This window comes from Blennius ocellaris (genome assembly GCF_963422515.1).
Source record: "Blennius ocellaris genome assembly, chromosome: 10".
NCBI lineage: Eukaryota > Metazoa > Chordata > Actinopteri > Blenniiformes > Blenniidae > Blennius > Blennius ocellaris.
In genome coordinates, this window is record NC_137659.1 from 14,524,796 (window position 1) to 14,547,676 (window position 22,881).

Consider the following 22,881-nt stretch of genomic DNA (forward strand, 5'->3'; position numbering starts at 1 on the left):
GTCCCATTCAGATTTAGAAATATACGCCACTGATTGAAAATGAAACTATATGCAATGAGAGGTGGCATTGGAGGTTTTGGGAGGATCTATATTTGGGGGGGGGTGTTGAAGGACGGAGCTTTGGGGGCTTGTGGATGAGATGAGGAGCCCCTTTTTCTTTGGTGTAAATGCAGAAACGGCTAAAGTGGGTAATGGAGCAGAGAGGTAAGAGGATTAAGATCTGCATTGGGTCAGGACTGATAAGGAAGTATAGCGTGGTGGGAGGACAAAAGAATGAGCAAAAGGAAAAAGGGAAGAAATGGGCAGAAATAGAGAAAATGAAAAGGGAAGAGATGTCGAGTAAATTGGACAAAGATGAACGATTTGAGGTGAATTGATATGAAATTCACACTGGAAGGTCTGTGCCTCGTACTTTTTCTGTTTGAGGGTCCAAAGACTTTCCTTCATCAGTGATGAGGATCTTTGCGATCTCACTCTGGTACTTGTACTGGTTCTGACAGCTGGAAGCCTGAAGCATCGACACTGAGAAGACCTGGAGGCACGTATGGAAAGACGAGTGGGCTGAAAACTGAAATGAAGAGCACAACAAAAGTTTGAAGGACTACAAGTTTTGAGGGTATGAAGAGGCATATGAGGGGAACAGCTATGAGCAGAAGCTTTCATAAATACAATATGAACCAGGACACCATAAGTATCTAATTATGAGTTTGTCTCATTTCGGGGTAAGTCCGTGCTTAATTAACAGAGAGATTTATTTATTTAACTGACAAAACATCTGCGGAGGGACTGAAACGTTCCGCAAAACAAGTGTGTTTGAAAAAGGTTAAAGATGACAGAGGTTTACAAACTTCTTCATAAGTTTCTGCTTTGAAAAACTTCAATTGTCACCCCCAAAACAGTCTGTAAGAACTGAGGAGGAGCCTCTTCCGAATGTTCCCCTGACCAATACGTCCTTCCTTTAGCCAATTAGCTTCCATCACAGGATCAGACTCAGCTCTTATTTGCCAGCCAAAGAGGCTCAGCTGCTCGACCCCGGCTGTAGCCTAATGGAGTAACCCCCCCCTCCCCTCCTCCTCCATGCCTCAGTTACCCCATCCCAAGTCTTAATTCACACACTTTGAAGTATCTTGGTCGGTGGTGAGGAGCCACTCAATCAATTACGAATGAAATAATCTCCTTATGATATTCCGAGGTTTCCCCAAGTATAGAGGAGGGGGGCAATGCAAGAAGAGATTACGGAAGCCAAATCAGTCTCTCAGCTGCGTCTCAAGTGACAGGGGGAGAATCAGCTGAGAGGATGGTGGGAAATTAAATAAGAAAAAAAAAAAGATTATGTATAAGTGTGTCACCTCCGAACACTGCTGTGAAATCTCTAACCTGATCCATGAGGAGTGGAGGAGCGAGAACGGATTATTGCAAGCCGTGTTTAAAAAAAAAAAAAAAAGGACCCATCATTGCTTAAAAAAATGTTTTGCTTACCACAAAAAAAAAAAAGAAAAAAAAAAGGAGCAATAACAAAGGAAGACGGTGTGTCATCTTGCAGGAAATCTGACTTTTCCTGATGAATGCAAAGTTAAGCAGCATTCGGTTCAGTTCTGAAACAAATAAATCTTGTGAGAACAACCTCCAGTGTGGTAACAGGCAGTGTAGATCAGTGACACAAGCTCATACACATGTTTACATGCAGAAATCATTGAAAGCGCACAAATGTTCTTAATTCATTACCCAAAAAAGTCAGAGTTTGGAGCCAGTTTTGATAACATTTACAATTATTGCAATCATTTTTTTTCTTTTTGGAGATTTGATTGAGCCACAGATTATTCGCTGATCAATTAAAGTGAGAAGCGGACACATAAAGTTTAAACATAATAGTAGTCCAATGGAAGCATGCAAATTGATTGATTTGGGTTTTTTGATACAAGACAAGTACGAAGTTTCATCCGTCTTCTGTGCCTCTTCATCCTGTGCAGGGTCGTGGGGTGCCGGGGGACCAATCCCAGCTGACTGTGGGAGAGGCCAGGATACAACCTGGACCGGTCGCCAGTCCACCTCAGGGGCAAACACAGACGCACACTCATTCACTCCTAAGGGCAATTTAGGGTTACATACAATTTTTTTGGGACTGTGGGAGGAAACTGGAGTACCTGGAGGAAACCCATAGGCAATGGGGCGAACACGCAAACTCGCAATGAAACAGTGATGAAGTAAAATTAAAAATATAACCATCCATCATCTTCCCGTCATCTGTGCCCGTGTAAACATAAGATTTATCAACCTGAGAAAAAAAAATGCTTATTAGCTTCATGTAATCATTCACTCTAATTGTTCAGATGGACTTTGAAAAAACAAGCAGTGATAGAAAGCTATAATGCTTGATTTATTTGAGTAGATCTTGAAGGAGATGGGAACTTTAGATTATTCAGTCATAAAGGTGGAGAAACCAACTAAAACCCAACAAATAACTATTGTGAAGTTCATGAGCCATGAGAAACACCACGGCTGTCTCCCCAATGTGCTGCTCTAACAAACACACATGTAAAACTTTAAAAGCTTGTGCACTTATCATCTTGTTAATATGAAAGAAATAAAACAAGTTGCTTTGTTAATTCTCAGAATCACAATAGAATTCACGTTTCAGAAGAGTTGCATAGCGAGAAAGAACTTGGATTTCCAAACTCCCAAGTTGCTAATAAAAATGTGTTGTTATTGATCTGGCGCCTTTTTGTGGATTGTTTGTGCATGTCTTTACTGTACCTGTGGGCTAATGTTTATTTAAGTTATGGAGTGCACCAAAACGAGTGCGTGTGTGCGTGTGTGTGTGTGTGTGTGTGTGTGTGTGTGTGTGTGTGTGTGTGTGTGTGTGTGTGTGTGTGTCTGTGTCCCTCTATCCCCATCACCTTGTAGAGAAAATTGTAGGTATTGCATGTTATTACCATTCTACAGCTCCTCCCATCCCCATCACAGCTTTATAGGTATTCCTTTTCTGTTGTGTAGTGAAACATCAATAATGGCCAAGCATCCAACACATGATCAGAGAAGAAACATTCCCGTCATCTCTTCTCCCTCTCTCCTTCAGTTTTCCTCACCCATTTTGCCTGTGGCCCTTGGGATTTTCTCCATGGCTGACTGTTGTTTCTGCTGCTGCAAGCTCTGCCATCAGCGTGCATTGATCGCTCGCCTTCATCCTCAGCATCCCCTCCGTTATACCTGACTATGGCGGCTAATTCCCCCCATTCTCACCCCTCTTCATCTCAGATTGAGTGGGTCGGAGGTAAAATCAATAACTGTGCCAAGTGGGGCAGGGTCAGGGGTCAACGAGGCCTTTGACAAGTGTGTCAAGGGAAGGAAGGCGAGGGAGAGGGAAAAAGTGCTTGTGTGTGTGTGTGTGTGTGTGTGTGTGTGTGTGTGTGTGTGTGTGTGTGTGTGTGTGTGTGTGTGTGTGTGTGTGTGTGTGTGTGTGTGTGTGTGTGTGATATCAGGAGTGGTCAAGAGAAACAGAGTGACCAAAGGCCTCGTGGGTTCTGGTGTCAGACTTGTCACGGATCAAATTTATGACCATTGATCGAAGCAGTGTGTGGAACTGTGGGCGGGTTAGCGGGTGATGAATGTGGGTTTTTGTTTGGATCATGGTAGAATCTGACAGGGGTGAGGAGTCATCATATAAAGCCCATTACGGCCAAACAAGCCAATGAAACAAATGAACCCCTTGAGATATCTCAGCGAAGGCCCTGCAGTTTATGTTTCCATCCCGTCCAGACTTATCTTACTGGACTGTGACGAATACCAACTAAATGGAGACACGAAAATGCAAGAAAATATGTGAATTGGCAACAATTTACAATTAGAATGAATTGCAATGGCTTGTTATTTATGTATCTGTCATACAGATATTGCAGTAATATTGCACAAAGTCCTGGTGGGATTTGGGAAAAAATGTTTCTGGTATTTGCATTTATGATTTATGACATCTACTCAGAATTTTGAATGGAACGCACTTTAGATTTGAATTCATCGACAGTAATTTGATTGATTTGATTTTCAGTCATCAAGAGAAATATAGCTTATGAACTGAAAGAAGTACAGAAGCTAGTAAAATGCAGGTTTCAGACGATCGCAATGACGATGGAACTAAATAATTAGACCCAGAAAATGTTCAAAATTCAAAATAGATTTGTGAGTTTCTGCCTCTCTTACCAAGCCTCTGTGAAAATATCAAGATATTTTCTAAGCTGTTTCGGGAATTCTTTTGACACTTTTTTGCAACATTATGAGATAAGAGCTTTTGTCTGAGAGGTTTCTGATATTGTTGAGGATTGTCCAATAACAACAAACTTTCTATAAATAAATGGCAAAGGCAACTACGTACATATTTTCTTATTAAAATAAACACAAACCTGCATTCACACTGCGGAGGTGGGCTCTTGAACACAACTTCCATACACAAGATGGAAACTGTATGGATCTGTACAGTAACTGCAGTCAATGCATCATAATATCACTCACTGACCAGTATTTCCTTTTGTTCAAAATCACTTATTCACTGTGTTGTCTTCTGAATGTCTCAGATCTACGACAAACTAAAAAAAAAAACATTGCCATGTCATTGCCATGTGTATGCAGAAAGCTTTAGTGTAAAAGGTTTAGTAAATATGAACTGCTTTTTATTGAAAGTCAGATTAGAGAGACCCATTTCTCACATCTGTTGATTTAATTAGAAATTGAGTGTGATAAACTGTTATTTTCTTAACTTTAACGTTTTCTTTCCAGAGATGTTGCCTCCAACAAAAGGTTTAAGCTAATTAGTTGAGCTCTACATGAACAATATAGAATAACAATATTAAGCCATGACTCGTTGTCAAATTGTGATTTATTGGGTGAAATACTCAATATTACTCCTGAAAAAATAATGTAGATGAAAAAGTTAAGTCTAGGTCAGGTCACCACCAGCTGAGTTGTTGAAGTAGTATCATAATGTCTGAAGTTGATCAATTAAAATCTGCATTTTGGAAGACAATATAACAGCGACAGTTCTTCAGCAAGTTCAGGAAATTGCACGTCTTCACTGTTGAGCAGCTTCTGACATTTCGTGGAAGACAACACCAATGTGATATTACAATATAACAAAAGGTACATTCATCATTGTAATAGTTCTGTTTGGTGGAGTTGGATTTAATATTTTATGCGAGAAACACTAAACAGAGACAGAGAAGGATAGTGCCGCTTCTCAACAGAGATTTAAAATATGATTCTTTCAAATCACATTAGTGTAAACTAAAACATTCACAGCTAAAACTTGTCGCAGCATGTTCAAATATTCAGTTCAGCAGTTAAAGTGTATTCAAACTGCGCTCTGCAGCCAGAATCGCATTACAAGAAACTCATCTGTGATAGTGTCAATTAGTGCTGAGCTTAGTGATCTCCTGCTGCTGCTCAATTTGGCTGCTCAGTCCCCCTCTGTTTAAATTCCCCATCAGTAATCGTTAACTGTAATCTTCCCAGCAACACATAATCATAGGCTTTTAATGCCCCGGAATTAGCTCACAGTCCTCCCGGGAGACTGTGTGTGTGTGTGTGTGTGTGTGTGTGTGTGTGTGTGTGTGTGTGTGTGTGTGTGTGTGCGTGTGTGTGTGTGTGTGTGTGTGTGTGTGTGTGTGTGTGTGTGTGTGTGTGGAGGTGTGTGTGGTTGATGCTTTATAAATAATGGAAACAATAATAGTCGAGACTCATGTAAACCAAAGTGAAACTTTTTTTCCCCTCTGAAATTAAACTTCAGCTTCGTACACTCAAATATATTTATGCGGCAAGAGTATTAAGGTGTGCACAGACACACGCACACGCACACGCACACGCACACGCACACGCACACGCACACGCACACGCACACGCACACACACACACACACACACACACACACACACACACACACACACACACACACACACACACACCTCTACTGTACATTCACAACACACACATGCAAAGGTAATTGGAAACAAAGATGAAGCCTCGCAGAAATCCATTTGCAATTTAAATGGAAATGTAATGAGTCCATAGTGGCAGTGAATTAGCCCGCTGATCAATTGATCATGTCAAGGACAAATAGGTAAACAAACATATCCATTAGCCTCCTGCTCCACCTCCTCCCTCTGCTCCCTGCTGTGGAGGAGTACTGGAAGATCACCGAGGAGGTGCGGTGGTGCTGCGTGTGTCTGTGTGTGTCTGTGCGTGTGTGTCTGTGCTTGGGATGAGAAGAAGTGCTCACTGCAAATACACTGAAGTGCTTCTGCTTGGGGAGAGCCCCAGACAAAATTACAAGGTGCTCACTATAAATGCATACATGCAAATGTAAACACACTGACACCCACAACGGCATACCCCACTGTGACTGTCCTGCCCAGCTCGTTACACAGACAGTTGGGCCCAGCAAGGTTCCTTTTCAGAGGCAATGGAGAGAGCAGAGGAGGAGGAGGAGGAGGAGGAGGAGGAGGAGGAGGAGGACGAGGGCAACAGAAACAGCAGCATGGAGAAGTCAGAGCAGAGCCCGTGAGAGGACGGACTTCCACGTCTGAGCCCAATCGGTCCGAGTGCGTCTGACCGATTGAGAGAAGAAGCTCATCCAAGCATTTTAACTCTTCTTTGTTGTTTGAGAAACTCCCACTTTGGCTGCAAGTACACAAAGTCATCAGACTTTCATTTTGCTCCCAGACAGTGAAATTTAGAGCCGATCAAAACATTGATATTCCATAAAATTGCCTCGGTCCAAACCTACTGAACCACGTCTCCTTTCGGTCACAGCTGCTTGTGGGGCTAATCTATCAGAAGCGTCTGAAAACTCAATCAACCAAACTAATTCATCTTAATAGGGACCCAATGAAGAGCTTCGGTGGTTTGAATGCCTGCTAGAATAACTTGATTGCTGCTCGTTGGCCAAAGCAAGCAGAGTAATCCATTTCGCTGACAATACTTATTGGAAACTTTGGGAATACTTTAGATAAGAATTCTTTTATTGGTTTCTTATCTGTTTAACCGATGTCTTTGTGATCATCCTGCTTCTCATTTCAGTTGCTTTTACTCAGTTTGGTCTTTGGGTATCTTGGGTCATTTCACAGGTTTTTATGGCCTTATTGGGTCTTTATTCATTGTTTGAACTTGGAATATAGTATCCTACATTTCTTTTGGTATCACTTGGAGTCTCATGACTCCTTGAACCGTGCCTGGTAGAACAGTTCAGTAAACCACATATGGGTCAACCCATAAGTCTTTTTTTTTTTTCCTTGTAGCATTTATCTTTATCGGTTTCAGTAAATAATTAATATTAATAAAATGAACTTACTGCTGGGGTTTTTTTTTTTACTTTGGAACTTTCTCAAAAAGTTTTATCTGAATAATTTTCAGTCGTTAATTTGGATACTTTCCAGAACTTCTCAATACAATCTGTTCGGGCTCAGTAAAGCCAGCAAAGGAGACATGGGAGAGGATGACAGCTTGAACATTTCTATCAGGACTTATTTCATGCTGGCTGCCTGTTCAACGAACAGAAAAAAATGCTACCATCTCCACTTCCAAAGCAGGATATTACCCTTAGCTTTTGAGGGCAAGGACACATGGAAAGGCATTTGGAAAATTAGAATACCCTAACATGTACTGTATCCCGCATTGGTCTATCTACTGACACCACTGCTACCAGCTAATAGGAAACAAATGCAATTCATATGGAAACGGGTCTTGTAGATTTGCATTTTGTGTGTAAATACACTCAGAAGACGTTCCAGAAAGAAGGAAACGAAATTCTACAAAAATAGGTTGCTACCGATACCCGACCCTATGCAAGCGAACAAAAAAAATTAAAAACTGCTGATGAGGAAACAGCAGGTTAATGCAGGATGAAGAGAAAGAGAAAACAGATCCATGCAAAAAAAAAAAAAAAAGAAAGCTTTTTAAAGAGGACCATTTGTAAAACAAGGAGTTTAAAGCCAGATTATAGGCCAACAATGACACAATCCCTTATGTTCATTCCTGTAATACGCTGTGAAGAAGAGGATTTATACTTTATTGTGGTGGAATGCATCACGGCTGCCTTGTGCCTCCTCTGTCTGCCTGCCTCTTTGGGAAACATTTTCCTCCTCCTGAGGCCAGGTGTAATCCCTGCGTGAAGAAAACTGAGATGCCTTCAGCCAACTGCTGATCAGCCCTGTAATGGTTCAAGTACTGCGAGTGATACCACCAGAGGGAAAATTCCTTCAATCCAGTCTAAAGCATTTTCTCCACACCGGCTGACTTTTTTTGCAGAACGATGCTTAGTTTGGGTGTCTGCTCGACGGATCTCTCCATGACTTCTCTCCTGGCATGAGTTGGATTGCATTGGATTGTCCTAATTGTCCTTAATGACTAAATTGTCCCAACTATTTGCTTCATTAGCTCTGTGCTAGCTCTATTAGGATGCAGAGCAGTTGAAAAAGGAGGAGGGGGGGCATAATTGGAGGAGTTAATGAAGGCAACATGATCAGTGCAACATTGAATGAAGCTGGAAGTGAAAGAACTGTTGTACTTGTGCTGACTTTCACAGACTCGTGGAGTATTTTATTCGCAAAGACTGTCTTATTACTCAAAATTACAGAGAGAAAAAGCAACACATGACAAAGTCTCAGAAATGAATGTAATATTCATGGCAATTAACTCTAATTTCAATGACAGCTTTTAGTACTCATGCTGCAGGTGTGCTTTGCCACCTTTCCATCTGAGCTCTGACTTAAACTATGCGAGCTCTCAGTCTGCAAAATCCAGCTCCAGCTTAAGGTCTGATTGCCTGCGGTGGAGCCGATACAGTAGGATTTTCTGTCGTAAAGACAGATGTTTGAGAGGAAGTGAGGGGATTCAGGCTCGACAGAGGAGCTTTAGCTAAGTCATTGCTGTTAAGATTTGGCCTCTGTACCCATTTCTTTAATTGGAGCATGAATCTGGATATAAAACAGGCCACACCCAAAGTCAGGAGGAGGCACACCCGGGTCCACAGACCCCCCCCCCCCTTCTGTCCAATGCCATCACAGATTTGTTTTTGGTTGTTTTATTTTGGTTTTTGGTTTTTTTGGTTCCGTATGTGTCACAATCCAAAAAAATAGCAATGTGCCAGACTCTATATTCTTCGTCAGTCTCTGTCTTCAACAATTTGACAATGAAGCTTTCCGGTTACAGTGACAGATAAAGGTGCATATTCATCTCACCGATCTGTTGAATCATGTCGAATATAAGCCTGGCATCATCAATCATATCATTAAAAATGTATTTGGGCTTCATGTAAATATTGGCAGGATAATAGGCCAGCTGTGGTCATAGTGTGATAACTATCATACCCCCCCCAAAAGTAAACACCCAACAGCTTAGCACGTGACTCCTGACAGGAAGGATACATTGTCTGTTTTTAATATAGTGAACCCTTAACGCACATTCAACAACATGTACATCCTTATTTAATTGACAAGCTTGTAGCCAGACAATCAATGGTTCAAACCCTGGTGCCCACAGGTCACCACTGCAGGTCACCTAAAACCCCAAATCACTCAGGTGCTGTCAGGAAGGAATCTTCTGCAAACTTCTGATATAACTTCTAATCTAATATGAGATCACATGATCTGTTGTCGCAAATAGAAGAGCAGATGAAACACACCCTCATATTCGTTTTTCTGTCCTAATCTCGAGGTGATTAACACTTGTTTTTCAAGTTAATTTCAGAAAACAGAATTATTCTGCCACTGTGAGGAATTTCATTAGACTTGTAATTTAAGTAAATAATAAAGGTGCATTGAGTTAAGCCTTCATCGGAGCATTGGGCAAGAAAACAGCCAAACTTTACAATGCAAGTTGCAGTGAATTGATGTGGTAACCAAGTGATAAGAGAACAGCCAAAGAGAGCATGATTCTAAATTAAATGTCCGAGACTTGCTGCATATTCACTGAAAATCGAAACAGAATATTAAACTCTACTGTTCAGTGGATTGACAGGGTGTTTAAACAAGTAACGTGACCACAGTTATGTGATGATTTGCTTGCATCGGTCCAATACTTCAACCTATGTTTTTAATCACAGTAAAACTGCAAAGATCATTTATTTTAAAATAAACCAAAAACATTTTTGTCTTTGAAATATCGCTCATTCCCTTACATGCTGTTGCACTTAGTTGTTAAAGTTTAGGTTGTCCTCTCACTTATTTCCTTATTGACCGATTGTCTCCCTGGTTTGTTTAAAAACGTCATACACCTTGGTAATTTTAAACACACTACCTAACTACCACCACTGTATTTTGTAATACACGTGCGTTAATGTGAACCATCTTTAAATGAGCGGTCCTTCACATTGTGCAGTGTTGTGGTGAGCACATGAAGCTTTCCGCAGGTGACAGCTTGTCAGCATTACTTACCTCTTCCAGGAAACTTCAACCCTCCCTGTATGATCTCTCTCAGTTCAATCCCAGTGTGTGAGATTTTTTTCCTCTTGTTTTCACCCTCTTTTCTCTCCCATTCTCTGCCACTCTCTCCAATTTTTCCTCTTTTTTTTTTTTTTTTTCAACACATAGGTGGATTAAGGCAGAGGGGCTTTTGTTTAGATAAAGCGAAGGATTAGGGAGAGATTTGCCCCCATAAAGTTGTGGGCTTGATGGGCCTTTTATCCCTGCATGTCCCTAAAGCTGTGTTGCTTCTGGATTAGGACTATACAATGGGGCCCCTTGTGCAGAGGGATCCGGGCCAGAGAGAGAGAGAGAGAGAGAGAGAGAGAGAGAGAGAGAGAGAGAGAGAAAGAGAGAGAAAGAGAGAGAGGAGAGAGGAGAGGGAGAGAGGGGGAGGAGAGAGGAGAGAGGGGAGAGAAGGCAAGGAAAAGAAATGAGACAGAGGGATTGAGACAAGGAAGAAAAGAGGGCGAAAGAAAGAGAGAAGGGGATGGACGGAGAGAAAAGAAGAGGGGGAATTATCCAGCTTTCAGAGGAAACTGACAGGTTGAAAACTTTTAGAGGAGGGATTTGCAGAGGAGATCCTGAGATCTTGTCACCAATAAAAAAGGATTTCAGGAGGATTCAGAGGCGTGGCGCTGACAATAAAGCACAAAAACTGTTGCTTTCTCTTTAAATTCATTTATCTAATATACTTTAAAAAAAATAACTGAGAAAGCAGGTCTTACTGTGGAAGTGCTGCTAATAACGTGTCTAAGAGGTGGCTTCCGGCAAATTGCTTTGTTATTCTTGTCAAAAAGGTCTCCTGCAAGAAGTCGATTTTAAACTACACATCAAAATGATTAATTGCTGTGGGATGAACAGATGCTGAAATACCCTTGAATGGTGCAGGGAAAGCTGAGGCTTGCTGGATTGCAGACCTAATGTATTCATGAAGTTGCAGAAACATCATTAAGAGTATTAATTAGCTATTAGAAGGAAGAATTCAGCAGCATTAGAGATTATTTTCCCTATTAAATAAAAGGGTGAAACAAGACGAGCCAGTGACTTCTTTACATATATCTGTATGAATTATAGAAAGGGCAAACACACTTTCTGCTGGGGGAGGGAGGGAGGGAGGGGGGGGGGGGGGTATTTGATATGGGTTGAACCTGGAAAGAAATCAATAAGGAAACAGAAAGAATTCCACCCAGAAAATTTTGATTTAGAAAACCAAAACCCTCATACTTTTAGGGGCTTAAACATTAGTTTCAGGGCCATTAAAGGGTTATAATTAGAATGGACATTTCTAAATTCGGGGCTGTTCATGGTGTGGAGGTGATTGTTTGTCCACCTTGTTCTCAGCAGTGCATGGCAGGCTACAGGGCTACAGGGGTAAGAGGAGCTGTTTTTTGGCGTTTAAGCCCTTCAGATGCGCTGGACAGCTCTAGTCGCACTAAGGAGCTTTAGGTGGAGAGGCGCTGAGAAGAAACTCTTTCTCGCTTTAATTGCTTTAGAGACGGTCCTCACAAAGAGACAGTGGCCAGATTTACCTCCCGTTTAAGTTCTTATTTCCATTGGTTCACAAGTTAATCCTCTTTCTTTCTCAGACCTCGCAGAAAACCCGAGTGATAGGAGCCTACCAAGGCGACACAAACAGAGAGGCACACGAGGTTTTTTTTTTCTTCCAGGGAAAAGACTTTGAAGCATACTGAAAAGTTTTAGGTGACTGAAAAGAAAATAGTAAAGGGGAAGACGGGCCAATGGTGGAGTAATAATAATAATAATAATAATAATAATAATAATAATAATAATAATAATAATAATAATAATAATAATAATAATAATAATGATAATGATAATAATAATAATAAAGCCCGTTTCACAAATGGTTGCGGTTCTTGAATTCAGACTTTCATTTCTCTTGCTTTTATCTGCACAATATGTGCGTAACTTGAAAGCTTTTTGGATATTCCGAATTAACCTCTTTTGTTTTTTTATTTATTTATTTTTTCACAAAGCTAATCTAAAAAGAAGTAGAACTCATAGCTCTCTGGCCATTTTCATCCTGCCACATAGAGTATTAACTCTCGTCTTGTAAGTGACCTGTGTAAAATGTATTATAAATATCCACAAATCGCTGACGCTCCGTAAAGTGCGCACCTCGCCGTGTTCGCACCAGAGCACATTAATATGCATGTATTCCGTGGGATCTTTTGTCTTTCATTCAGATTGTTAAAAGTGGGAAACGTGGTCAGAGGAAGAAAAAAAAACTGCGTTATAGGCCAAGCACTTTCCCAAAGACTCTCCCAACAAAATATGCAAGCTTTACATTAAAATGCTACTTTACGCTGCCCTTAATTCCCTACCTAAACGGTTTTGCTCCGGGAGAAGAAATCTTCTCTAAAAACCCTTCAAGAAGAGAAGGGCATTATTGCCCTAATCCTCTTACCCGCAGTCATTTTAAGACAGGGGTTTTTGGAGGCTGAGATGGCGTCTTGTCTTCCCTATCCCATCCCAAATCCTTCCAGGCCGGGAGAGAGTCTAAAGGCAGCACCCTGGCATCTATTAGTCATCTCTCCAAAGTCGCTCTCTGTCTCTGTGTGTACTTCAGTGGCATGGAGAACAATCCGAAAAGAAAACAAACTATAGGTTGGTGGCTTTGCTCACTGAAACCGAGAAAAGAAGAAGAAGGGGAAAAAAAAAAACCCTTCCCTCACCAAGTGCAGGCGGAAGAGCGCCTGGGAGAAACAAATGAACCGTCGCGCACAAAGTTACATTCCGATAAATGTTGAATATTTATATTTAGTAAATTTGCCATCAGTAAATTTAAATATTGACAGTCTCGTTCTGTTTATTGATATTCCCCACAAGAATTCCTTCTGTGACACAGCTCAGATTTAAAAAGAATTTAAAATCCCCCTAAAGTGAGTGTTTAAAAACTTTAATCGTTACATCTCGGGATTGTTTATCACTTTCAGAAGATAATAGAGAGGGGAAAAAAACGTGTAAACAGACTTGGGGAGAATCCAGCGGATGTTAAGTGCTTAAATTGATCATATTTGAAAATAAGCGGAGACGTCAGCGCCGCTGGATGGCCAGCCGCCTCGTGCGTTTAACTGACAGCCCGAGGAGCCAATCGGAAGCCTGCACGACCCCCGCGGAGCGCTGCTTAAAATCCCACCGCCCGGATCTCGCGCTCCAGCAGATGGCGGCTTCCCACCTCGGCTCAGGACGCGGATAAACCGGGGACGGCACGAGCTGGAGGAGTGTTACCGCGAGCAGACCTGTGATCTGTGTGTGTGGGAGCGGAGAGCGGAGCGCGAGACACCGAGACGCGAAGCCGCCGGAGGAGCTGCGACGCTCGGATCAAGGAGTGGATTCTCTTCGCTGTCCGACACAAGAAACCCAGTCCGTACAAGAGGTAACAAACTTTAGAACTTTATGCATTTGTTTCCTCTTCAAAAAATTGTTTTGTTATGTTTTGTTTGAACTCTTCGCGATATTTGAACACGTTAAATAGTTTTTTTACAAGAACTAAAATGTTAACAAAAATGCGTCGATTTTGGCAAAGAATAGAAATGTAAAGCTTATTGTGGATGTTAAATCATCACCAATACTGATGTATTTCACTTGGCACGTTGCAACTGACGTTTAAGTAACTTTCTGCATTGATATCTCGCTTTTATATAAATAGCTATTTCAACGTGCAACTAAAAGCCTAATGCTTACTAAATTTCGTTCATATGAAAAGGGTATAACAAGAATATAATAGGCCATACTTTTAGCCCTCAATTTTCTTGCTATATCCAATCTCTAAAATCAACTTTGCTCGTTTGACCACGTCAAAGTTAGGCCACTCCACTGGGATTATTTACTGTTTTTTTTTTTTTTTTTTTACTGTGGTACTTTATAGCAGGAGAAAAAAAACATTGTCTGCAGCAGCATTCTGGCTCTCTCAAATCAATTTCCTGAAAATACTATTAATAAAATGACTATATTGTTCAATATCTCCAAATTTAAGAGAAGACTGACAGAAATGATCATGACAGCTCAGATGAAATCACAGATGCTCCTCGCCCTCTGATAGTTTAGTGACACAGCAAAGAGCAGCTTGTTGTCGACTCCTGCCCCAGAGGGCTATTAGCAAATAACATTTTTCCTCATTTCGTGGGGATCAAGGAGTTACACTGTACATGCCAATTTACATAATGACTGTTTGATAATCGAAGCATTGAGCAGGGCAGCCAGGAGGGCCCAGTGCCTGGAGCACAGAGCTTATGAATGACAATAACAGCACTGACAGACTCACAGCGATGAGCTATTGGGAATTCTGAATTTGATATGGACAGGGTATTTAGATGGCCGTATGCAAAAGTTCAGATTAGATCGTAGTGATATTTATTCTTTAAAATAAAGACCCCCCATCAAGTTTGACTGATTTTCACAGATGATATAGATTTAATGAGTAAAATAAAATATGTGTGATAACGTCGCACAAATTACTTCACTGCAGTAGAAATCGTGCCAAATGCATTTTAGGGAAAAAAAAAAAAAATCACGTAAGAAAGTGTGCACACGCTTGGTGCACGACGGGGACCGGAGCGCAGGGTTGACCTGCACGCGGTCCCACTGTACGTCCGTCCGTCCGTGTCAGCGGTGATGATAAATGGAGGGCCTCGCAGTCGAAACCTATTTGCACTTCCATTAGACGGGGAGCCAAATGGGGATCAACATGCATATTTTTACCCGCGGAGAAGCCATACATCTCAGCCAAAACGTTGCCCCGGGGCGATAGGATAAGAGGCCGCCAGAGAGGGGGGGAGGGGGGGGGGGGGGGGTGCAGAGGAGGAGGAGAGGGGAGGAGGAGGAGGAGAGGGGGACCCATTCAACTCAAATACTTGGGGGAGTAAAGTAAATGTTTAGCGAAGCACCTTCTGTCCCGGCGAATTAAACTATTCCCCACTGCCCTCTGATCACATTCATCAGCCGCCGCAGCCACTTAATAGGCTGGGAATGGGCACTGCGGGCATGGCGCGCGCACCAACACGCACACACACACACACACACACACACACACACACACACACACACACACACACATGCACACGCATACACTGTCTTAGGGTTCACACACAGAAAACCCACAAAACCCAAAAAACAATAACCGCAAAAAGTGACCACCCAGTTTGCTTTATAATACATGTTGATATAATAATAATAACAACAACAACAATAATAATAATAATAATAATAATAATAATAATAATAATAATAATAATAATAATAATAATAATAATAATAATAAATTATCGAGCTGTTTGTAAATCACATTTCTAAATTTAAACTTTCACTGTCCAACAACACAACATGATTTTTAGGTGCACTGTTTAACGATAGCCAGTTTCAGTTGATCATTTTTTTTTCTTTCACTGCACTAAAATCGCCGCCAATTGATTAAATTAAACAAACCCACAAGAAAATGGTAAAATGAAAAGGTTTTGGCTCTTTGCACAATATTGTGTGAGTTTTTAACTTGCGCATTTCCCAGAACACCTACCTGTCACACAGCAGAAAGATTTATATCTTTCCCCCGTGGTCCTCCTGTAATAGTTATAATAACTGTTTGGGCCTGGGAGATATCCCCTCCTGTCAGCCTGCTTGGTACTAATACATATCTAATCGTATCCTGCAGCGTTTCATCTATGAAAATCTCGGACGTGAAGGAGAACCACAGAATCCACTTTTGAAAATTGGCACCTTGAGAAAGACTGGATGATTCATGCCAAGAACTTAACGTGCCCCTATCTTAAAATAGAAACGTGTTCAGGTGCATGGGTTATTCGTGAATAATACGAATTTACGAGAGAAGGAAGGTTTGTTGTTAAATGTTGCAAGAAAATCATGGTCTAACGCCGCCTTGACGCTTTTCCGCAATCACGGCCTATTAAAAGTAATCTTGATATCCGGTTGCAGGTTTTTTACCACCGAGACCCGTAACAAATCAGCTTATATTATTATTTTCCAACACATTTCATCAAGGCCTTGATCTGTCAGGGCAACGTTGTCAAATGGGATTTGGTTTCTCCGGGATCGCGCAGATTCATGAATAAGGCATCCGTCACGGTTCATTATAGGAACGAGTGATAATTACCCCAATTAAAAGTCTTTTGTATAATTAATGGATTGAACAGAGCGATAATTGGATGTTAATGGATAACACTTTAGTCTGAGTGCCCACATTTAAATCTATTGGCCCTTGAGCACGCTGTCATTCACTAATAATATTTTTTTTGGGGGGGTGGGGGGGTGGGGGAATGGAGCGCGTGTCGCGGGATGTTTGATCTCACGTGTTTGAACGTCCTTCACAGCCTCTCCTCCTCTCTGTTCCTTCCGGTCTCCAGGTAGCGACCTCTCGCCATGCAGCACTACGGGGTGAACGGCTACTCCCTGCACGCCATGAACTCCCTCAGCGCCATGTACAACCTGCACCAGCAGGCCGCGCAGCAGGCGCAGCACGCGCCCGACTACAGGCCGTCCGTGCACGCGCTCACGCTGGCTGAAAGATTGGCTGGTAATTGAGTGCACGCTCACACACAATTAGCTACTAGAACTTGTCTCAAATTTGAAAAAAAAAAAAAAAAAATCTTTCAATAAGTTGATTTCTTATTGGAGACGCTTCACATTTGCATAATAATCAAGCAGGTTTTTTTTTTATTTTTTTCTTTAATTTAATCTTATATGAACACATGCACTATTTATTTTTTATATATAAAAAAATTTTTTAGAGACGTAAAAATATCACAAAGCACGTGCAACAAACTGCGGCGTTTGCTCGGTAAAATAAAACTTGCCGCTTGTTTTCTCTTCCAACGGCTGCGCATTTCAAGACATCATCCTGGAGGCTCGCTACGGCTCTCAGCACCGCAAGCAGCGGCGCAGCCGCACGGCCTTCACCGCCCAGCAGCTGGAGGCTCTGGAGAAGACTTTCCAGAAGACACACTACCCGGACGTGGTGATGCGGGAGCGGCTGGCCATGTGCACCAACCTGCCCGAGGCCAGAGTGCAGGTACAGCGCAGGCCCGTTCCCGCCGCAAACGCTGCGCCATATTGTGGTTATATCAAAGTGCAAACGCACAAGTTCGTAGATCAGAGCAGTGGAAATTATATGATGCTTCTCGATTTTTAAGTATAAGTTGTTTTCTAAGTTTGTTCAAGATGTTGGGATTGTTTTGTGTTGACATTCAATGAAACGTTTTTGGCTGCATCACTTTGAAACAACAGGGATGAACATTAAAAAAAAAAAAAGTCTTTTAAATGCCAACTGCTTAAAATAGCTCATGTAATCTTACCATGTTATATAGTATTCAACATAATTTGTTGTGCACATTTTATTAATTTTGACTGCACATCTAAATAAATGTTTTGTATAAATTCACAATTTACAAACATTTACATGTTATTTTTATTTACTCATCTATTATAAAAATAACACATATATATATATATATATTGTGTGTGTGTGTTTTCATAATTACAAGTTAATTTGAAGCCTTTATCACATATGTCACAATATTGTTATTTCCTTAGTTAATTGTATTTTCCTGTTTTTCCCTCAGGTTTGGTTCAAAAACCGCAGAGCAAAGTTTCGTAAGAAGCAGCGCAGCCTCCAGAAGGAGCAGCTTCAGAAGCAGAAGGAGGTGTCGGGTGAAGGAGGAGGCGAGAAGGAGGACACACCTCCCTCTACTACCATCCTCCCTGAAACCCAGCTCCCTCCTTTGTCCGCCTCGTCTTCGTCCTCCTCCCTGGAGACGGAGGGTCCGGCAGTCCGTCCCGTACCACTGGACATGGAGCTGAATGTCACATCAGCAGAACATTCAGGCAGCGAGTCGGCAACGGAGGATAACGCCACAGATAAGGAGGACGAGAGTAAATCCCAGAGAGAGGAGATGAAGTGTGAGAGGGCAGTGACACCGGGGGACGTCTCCCCGGGTTGTAAAAGACTCAGTCCAAAGCCAGGTACGACCACGGCGCTCACTGTCATTCTAAAAATCAAGCTCAATTTCTGATTTCATCCTTTGCAAATTCAATTCATTGAGCGGCTGGCTCATAATACACTTCCATACCAGCGACGGCGTTCCTAATCCTCTTTCCTTCTGTCCAGATTCCCCTGTCCTTCTGTCCAGATTCCCCTGCCGTCTCTCCATCAGTGACGCCCTCCTCCTCCAGCAGCAGCCTGGCCGGCAGCGGTCCTCTCTCCCAGGGCCACTCTTACTCCTCGTCCCCTCTCAGCCTGTTCCGTCTGCAGGAGCAGTTCCGACAGCACATGGCCGCCACCAACAACCTGGTGCACTATCCCGCGTTTGACCTCGCCGCCCCGTCTACGCTTCCGTACCTGGGAATGAATGTTAACATGCCCCCTGCGCCGCTGGGCTCCCTCCCCTGCCAGTCTTACTATCAGTCCCTGTCCCATCACGCCCAGCAAGTGTGGAACAGCCCGCTGCTGCAGGCGTCCGCCGCCGGCGGCCTCACCAGCCACAACAGCAAAACCACCAGCATCGAGAACCTGCGTCTGCGGGCCAAGCAGCACGCCGCCTCGCTGGGGCTGGACACGATGTCTAACTGAGGATCGGACTGTACGGAGGACGGAGATAACCAGGCCAGAGCCTCAGCCGACACGTCATTCCATCCGACTGCATGTCCACGTGACTGTGATAGCTCTTTAGGGATCAGTATACACACACCGCTTCTTTACAGGACAAACGAAGATGTCCACAAGTGAAACCCTGGGACCTACCGGACGTCTGCTGAGACGACAGTTCACAGCCGTTTGACTAATCATAGCTTCTTTTGCAGCTCGACATCCAGAACTGTGTCACTGGAAAAAAACAAAAACAAAAACCCTGCAAGACTCTGAACAATGTGACATTAAAGATGCGACAATTAGGAGTGAATGTTCAAAGGACAATGATGGTATTACTGATCAGACCTTGTATTAAGGCCGATGTATTCAGCAGACTTCGCTGGACCTTCTGGACCACCGACATGTTTCAAAAAAAAAAAAAAAAAAGAAAGAAGAAGAAAAAAATCACTGATAAAATGTGAACAGTTGATGATGGATGCACTCAGTTTAAAAGACAATGCAAATGATGTTTACAAGAATAATGTGAATAAATGAGGCACTTTGGAACGAATTAGGCTTGTTGGCCAGGAGGGAAAAAAAAGGTATCACTCATGCAGTGAACCAACCTTTCACTGAAGCAGTGTGGTGATGTACATAGCATGTACTACATAACAGCGCATTATTTAAAAAAAACAACATCCAAGCCGTGTTGTCCTCAACAGCATAATTAAAAGTGAGTAATTTACCAGTTAAATGGCCAGTGATGTGCCACTTTGTACAGAGGCTGGCTCGATAATGAGAAAATGATTTCAGTGACTAAATTCTCAGAGCTTTTAATTACATTTTGCCCTGGGCTGAGGGAGCTGGGGCAAATACAATTAAAGAAGCATGCATTACATTTGAAACTTTTTTTTTTTCCTTTTTTAAATATAAAATCAGAAGCCCTGGACACGAAAACACCCAAGCAGAAAGATTCACACCACTTTGCATTGAATTGAGTCAGTTTCTGTCAATACAAAATGACCTATTGGGTCAGCTGGCTAAATATTGTCTTGACACATATAGTCTGAATATTTACTCTCGCCTTAATTTCTTCTTGAGGAAACATGCTGCTTTTCACTGAGTCGCTGACTGCACTTGATGAGGAAAATCACACACACACGCATCTCTGAGGTTTTCTGTTAATGTGTTCTGGAAGATAAAGTCTTCAAATAAAAATAATAATAAAAAAAAGCACATTATTTTAATATGTAAAATACAAAAGTCTATCTATTAATGTTTACTGGTAAGGTAATTGTAAAGTTCCTGTTATGTTGTATAATTGATAATGGACTCTGAAATTTCTTTAGCTGTCAGATTGTAAGATTGTACTTCCTGAGCTCATCGACAGCCCCGTCTACCCCGTCTTTCTCTTGGTTGATTGTCTTTTTGATCCTGGTTTGAATTACTATTTGAAATGTGACGAGTTTATTTTGTGGAATTAAAACAAACAGCAACAAAAAAAAAAAAAACAGTTACACAAATTTGGCTCTGTAAAAACACAAACAAACAAAAAAATAAATACACCACCAATATTTTGCAGCCAATCCAGAGAGAAAAGTCAAAGAAAGTGAAGCTATTCCAGTGAATTATTGACCCAAGTCCTCTGTGTACTGCTGTCTTGATTCTTATTTGAGTTCTCGTGTTGTTTCCCCAAGATGTTTCTGTCCCACGAGCTGGTTCACTGGTAGATCGGTTCATATCGGTGGTGGAAAGAGTGATTTGGACCATTTGCAGTGTCTTTTCCTTTGCTCTTCCCAGTAATGTAGAGTTGAACTAGTGTTGATGTAAAATAATTGCCAATAAAAAAAAAAATGCTTGAAGATGTTTATCATGAACACCTCTCTATATATGCTCACTACAGCGGATAAATGGTTCGAATTGGGCAAATGCAAGTTTTGTTCTCCACACGAGATACGTTTTGAATCATGAAGTAAGGGTGTTGAGAAGAAAAGGAAATTGCAAATTAAAGAGAAAGCATCAAAACACACAGCATAGAGAAGGTTAAACTGAACAAGTAATTAGATTATTATTATTATTTTTTTTTTTGCCACTTCACAGAGAGTACAAGACAAAAGACACAGAGAAAGCACAACGTAATGTAAAATATCTAAAAAATAAAAAGCGGCGTGGAGACATAAAGCATCCCCAATGAATAAGCAGGCCATTATCCTGAAGAATGACAGCCTGGGGCGGTGATTATGCTGCTATTATATCTTTAACAGCATGGTTTGTCAAAACGCACAGACCCCCACCCAACTCCCCTCCCTCTCACACACGTACACGCACGCACGCACGCACGCACGCACGCACGCACGCACGCACGCACGCACACACGCACACACACACACACACACACACACACACACACACACACACACACACACACACACACACACACACACACACGGCAATGGGGCATCTCAGTTACATCCTCTGGATATTCGCCCTTGCTTTTCCCACACTAAACTTCACTTGCATTACAAGAGCATCGCTCTACCTGTGTGACATTGTTCTACTGTTAATTCAGTTGGCCTTGAACATATATTTTCCCACCTGTGTGTGTGTGTGTGTGTGTGTGTGTGTGTGTGCGCGCGTGTGTGTAAATAACTAACGCTCCCTCACTCCATGGAGAGATTTCTCCAAATGTTATGAATGAACCTTCTCCAACAATCGGGTAGAGGGGGGGCTAATAATCCCAGCAGATTAGCAGCGTTAATGTGGGTGTAACACCTCACCCTCACCTTGTTGTGTTTTATTACACTATATAAGAGTGTGTCCTCAACCAAGGGCAACTTGATCGTGTGACTGATAAAACTGTGGTGTGGATATGCATCCAGAGTGAATGTCCTTGTTATCCAGAGGAGGAATCTGTCCAGGTACATGGCAGGATTTCCTCCCATGGGGCTCCGGTGCAGAGAACATAACGATACTCTTGTTCCAAATGTTCTCCCTTTCCCTAACACCCATCCCCCGAACGCAAACTCACACACACCCTGGGGGGTGAACAGGGAGTGCTTGATTGTACCGCTGCAGGGTCAAGTGTGTTGAGCCCTTGATGCTGGATCAGGTGCTTCCATCTCTTAACACTCAGGGCTGTATAGTCACCACTAACAGCATCATCATCCATTTATAGGCACATGCTGATCTCCATCGACTTCCCCTTAAGCAGGTGATCGTATGTGGCGGGACAGTCTTGTAAATCCATCACCTGGCTGGTCGTGGTCACAGTGTGAAGCTACAAAATACACAACACAGTGATGCAGTGACTGGCTCTGTTGCACGTTTGAAATGTATTTATGCTATAATGCGTGTTTTGTTTCAAGGCACGAAATGCAATTGTTTAGATTTTTTGTAGTTTGGCCTGCTCTAAAGAAATAAAGTTTAACTTAATAAGGTTTAACTTGTTTCATGAAACTAACTTAGAGGAGGCAGGTACAGAAGAGATGAAAGGAACTGCCACTTAGTACAATTCAAAATGGCTAATATTATAACATCCCAACATTTGTGTATCCTTCCTGTGTTGAATTTATTCTATTACATTTTCATCAGTTTTTATTTGCCTCAATGAATTCTGGCAAGTATGTCTTACTTTAATCTTTCTCATGAAATGCACTTAAAAAAAAAAGAGCCAAATCAAACTGCACTCCAGAGGACCAGCAAACATTTTCTGACAAGGGTATGTTTTTGTACCTGATCCACACAGGCCCCACCAGCTTGCTGCTTCTCTTGCTTTGACTCTCCTTCTCTGTTATGCACATGCACACAAACGTGCGCACACACACAGCCCTTGGAGCA

The 22,881-nt window shown here is 42.0% G+C and overlaps 1 protein-coding gene across 1 annotated transcript; it reads left to right on the top strand.

Moving 5' to 3' along the window:
* Window positions 1-16,841: 16,841 nt before the first annotated feature.
* Window positions 16,842-19,047, top strand: dmbx1a (diencephalon/mesencephalon homeobox 1a; the record flags this gene model as incomplete). The annotated part of the gene is made up of 4 exons (XM_080502870.1): window positions 16,842-16,995; window positions 17,312-17,490; window positions 18,041-18,440; window positions 18,608-19,047. The coding sequence occupies 4 exons, from the start codon at window positions 16,842-16,844 to the stop codon at window positions 19,045-19,047; spliced, it is 1,173 nt and encodes a 390-aa protein (XP_080358996.1).
* Window positions 19,048-22,881: the final 3,834 nt, after the last annotated feature.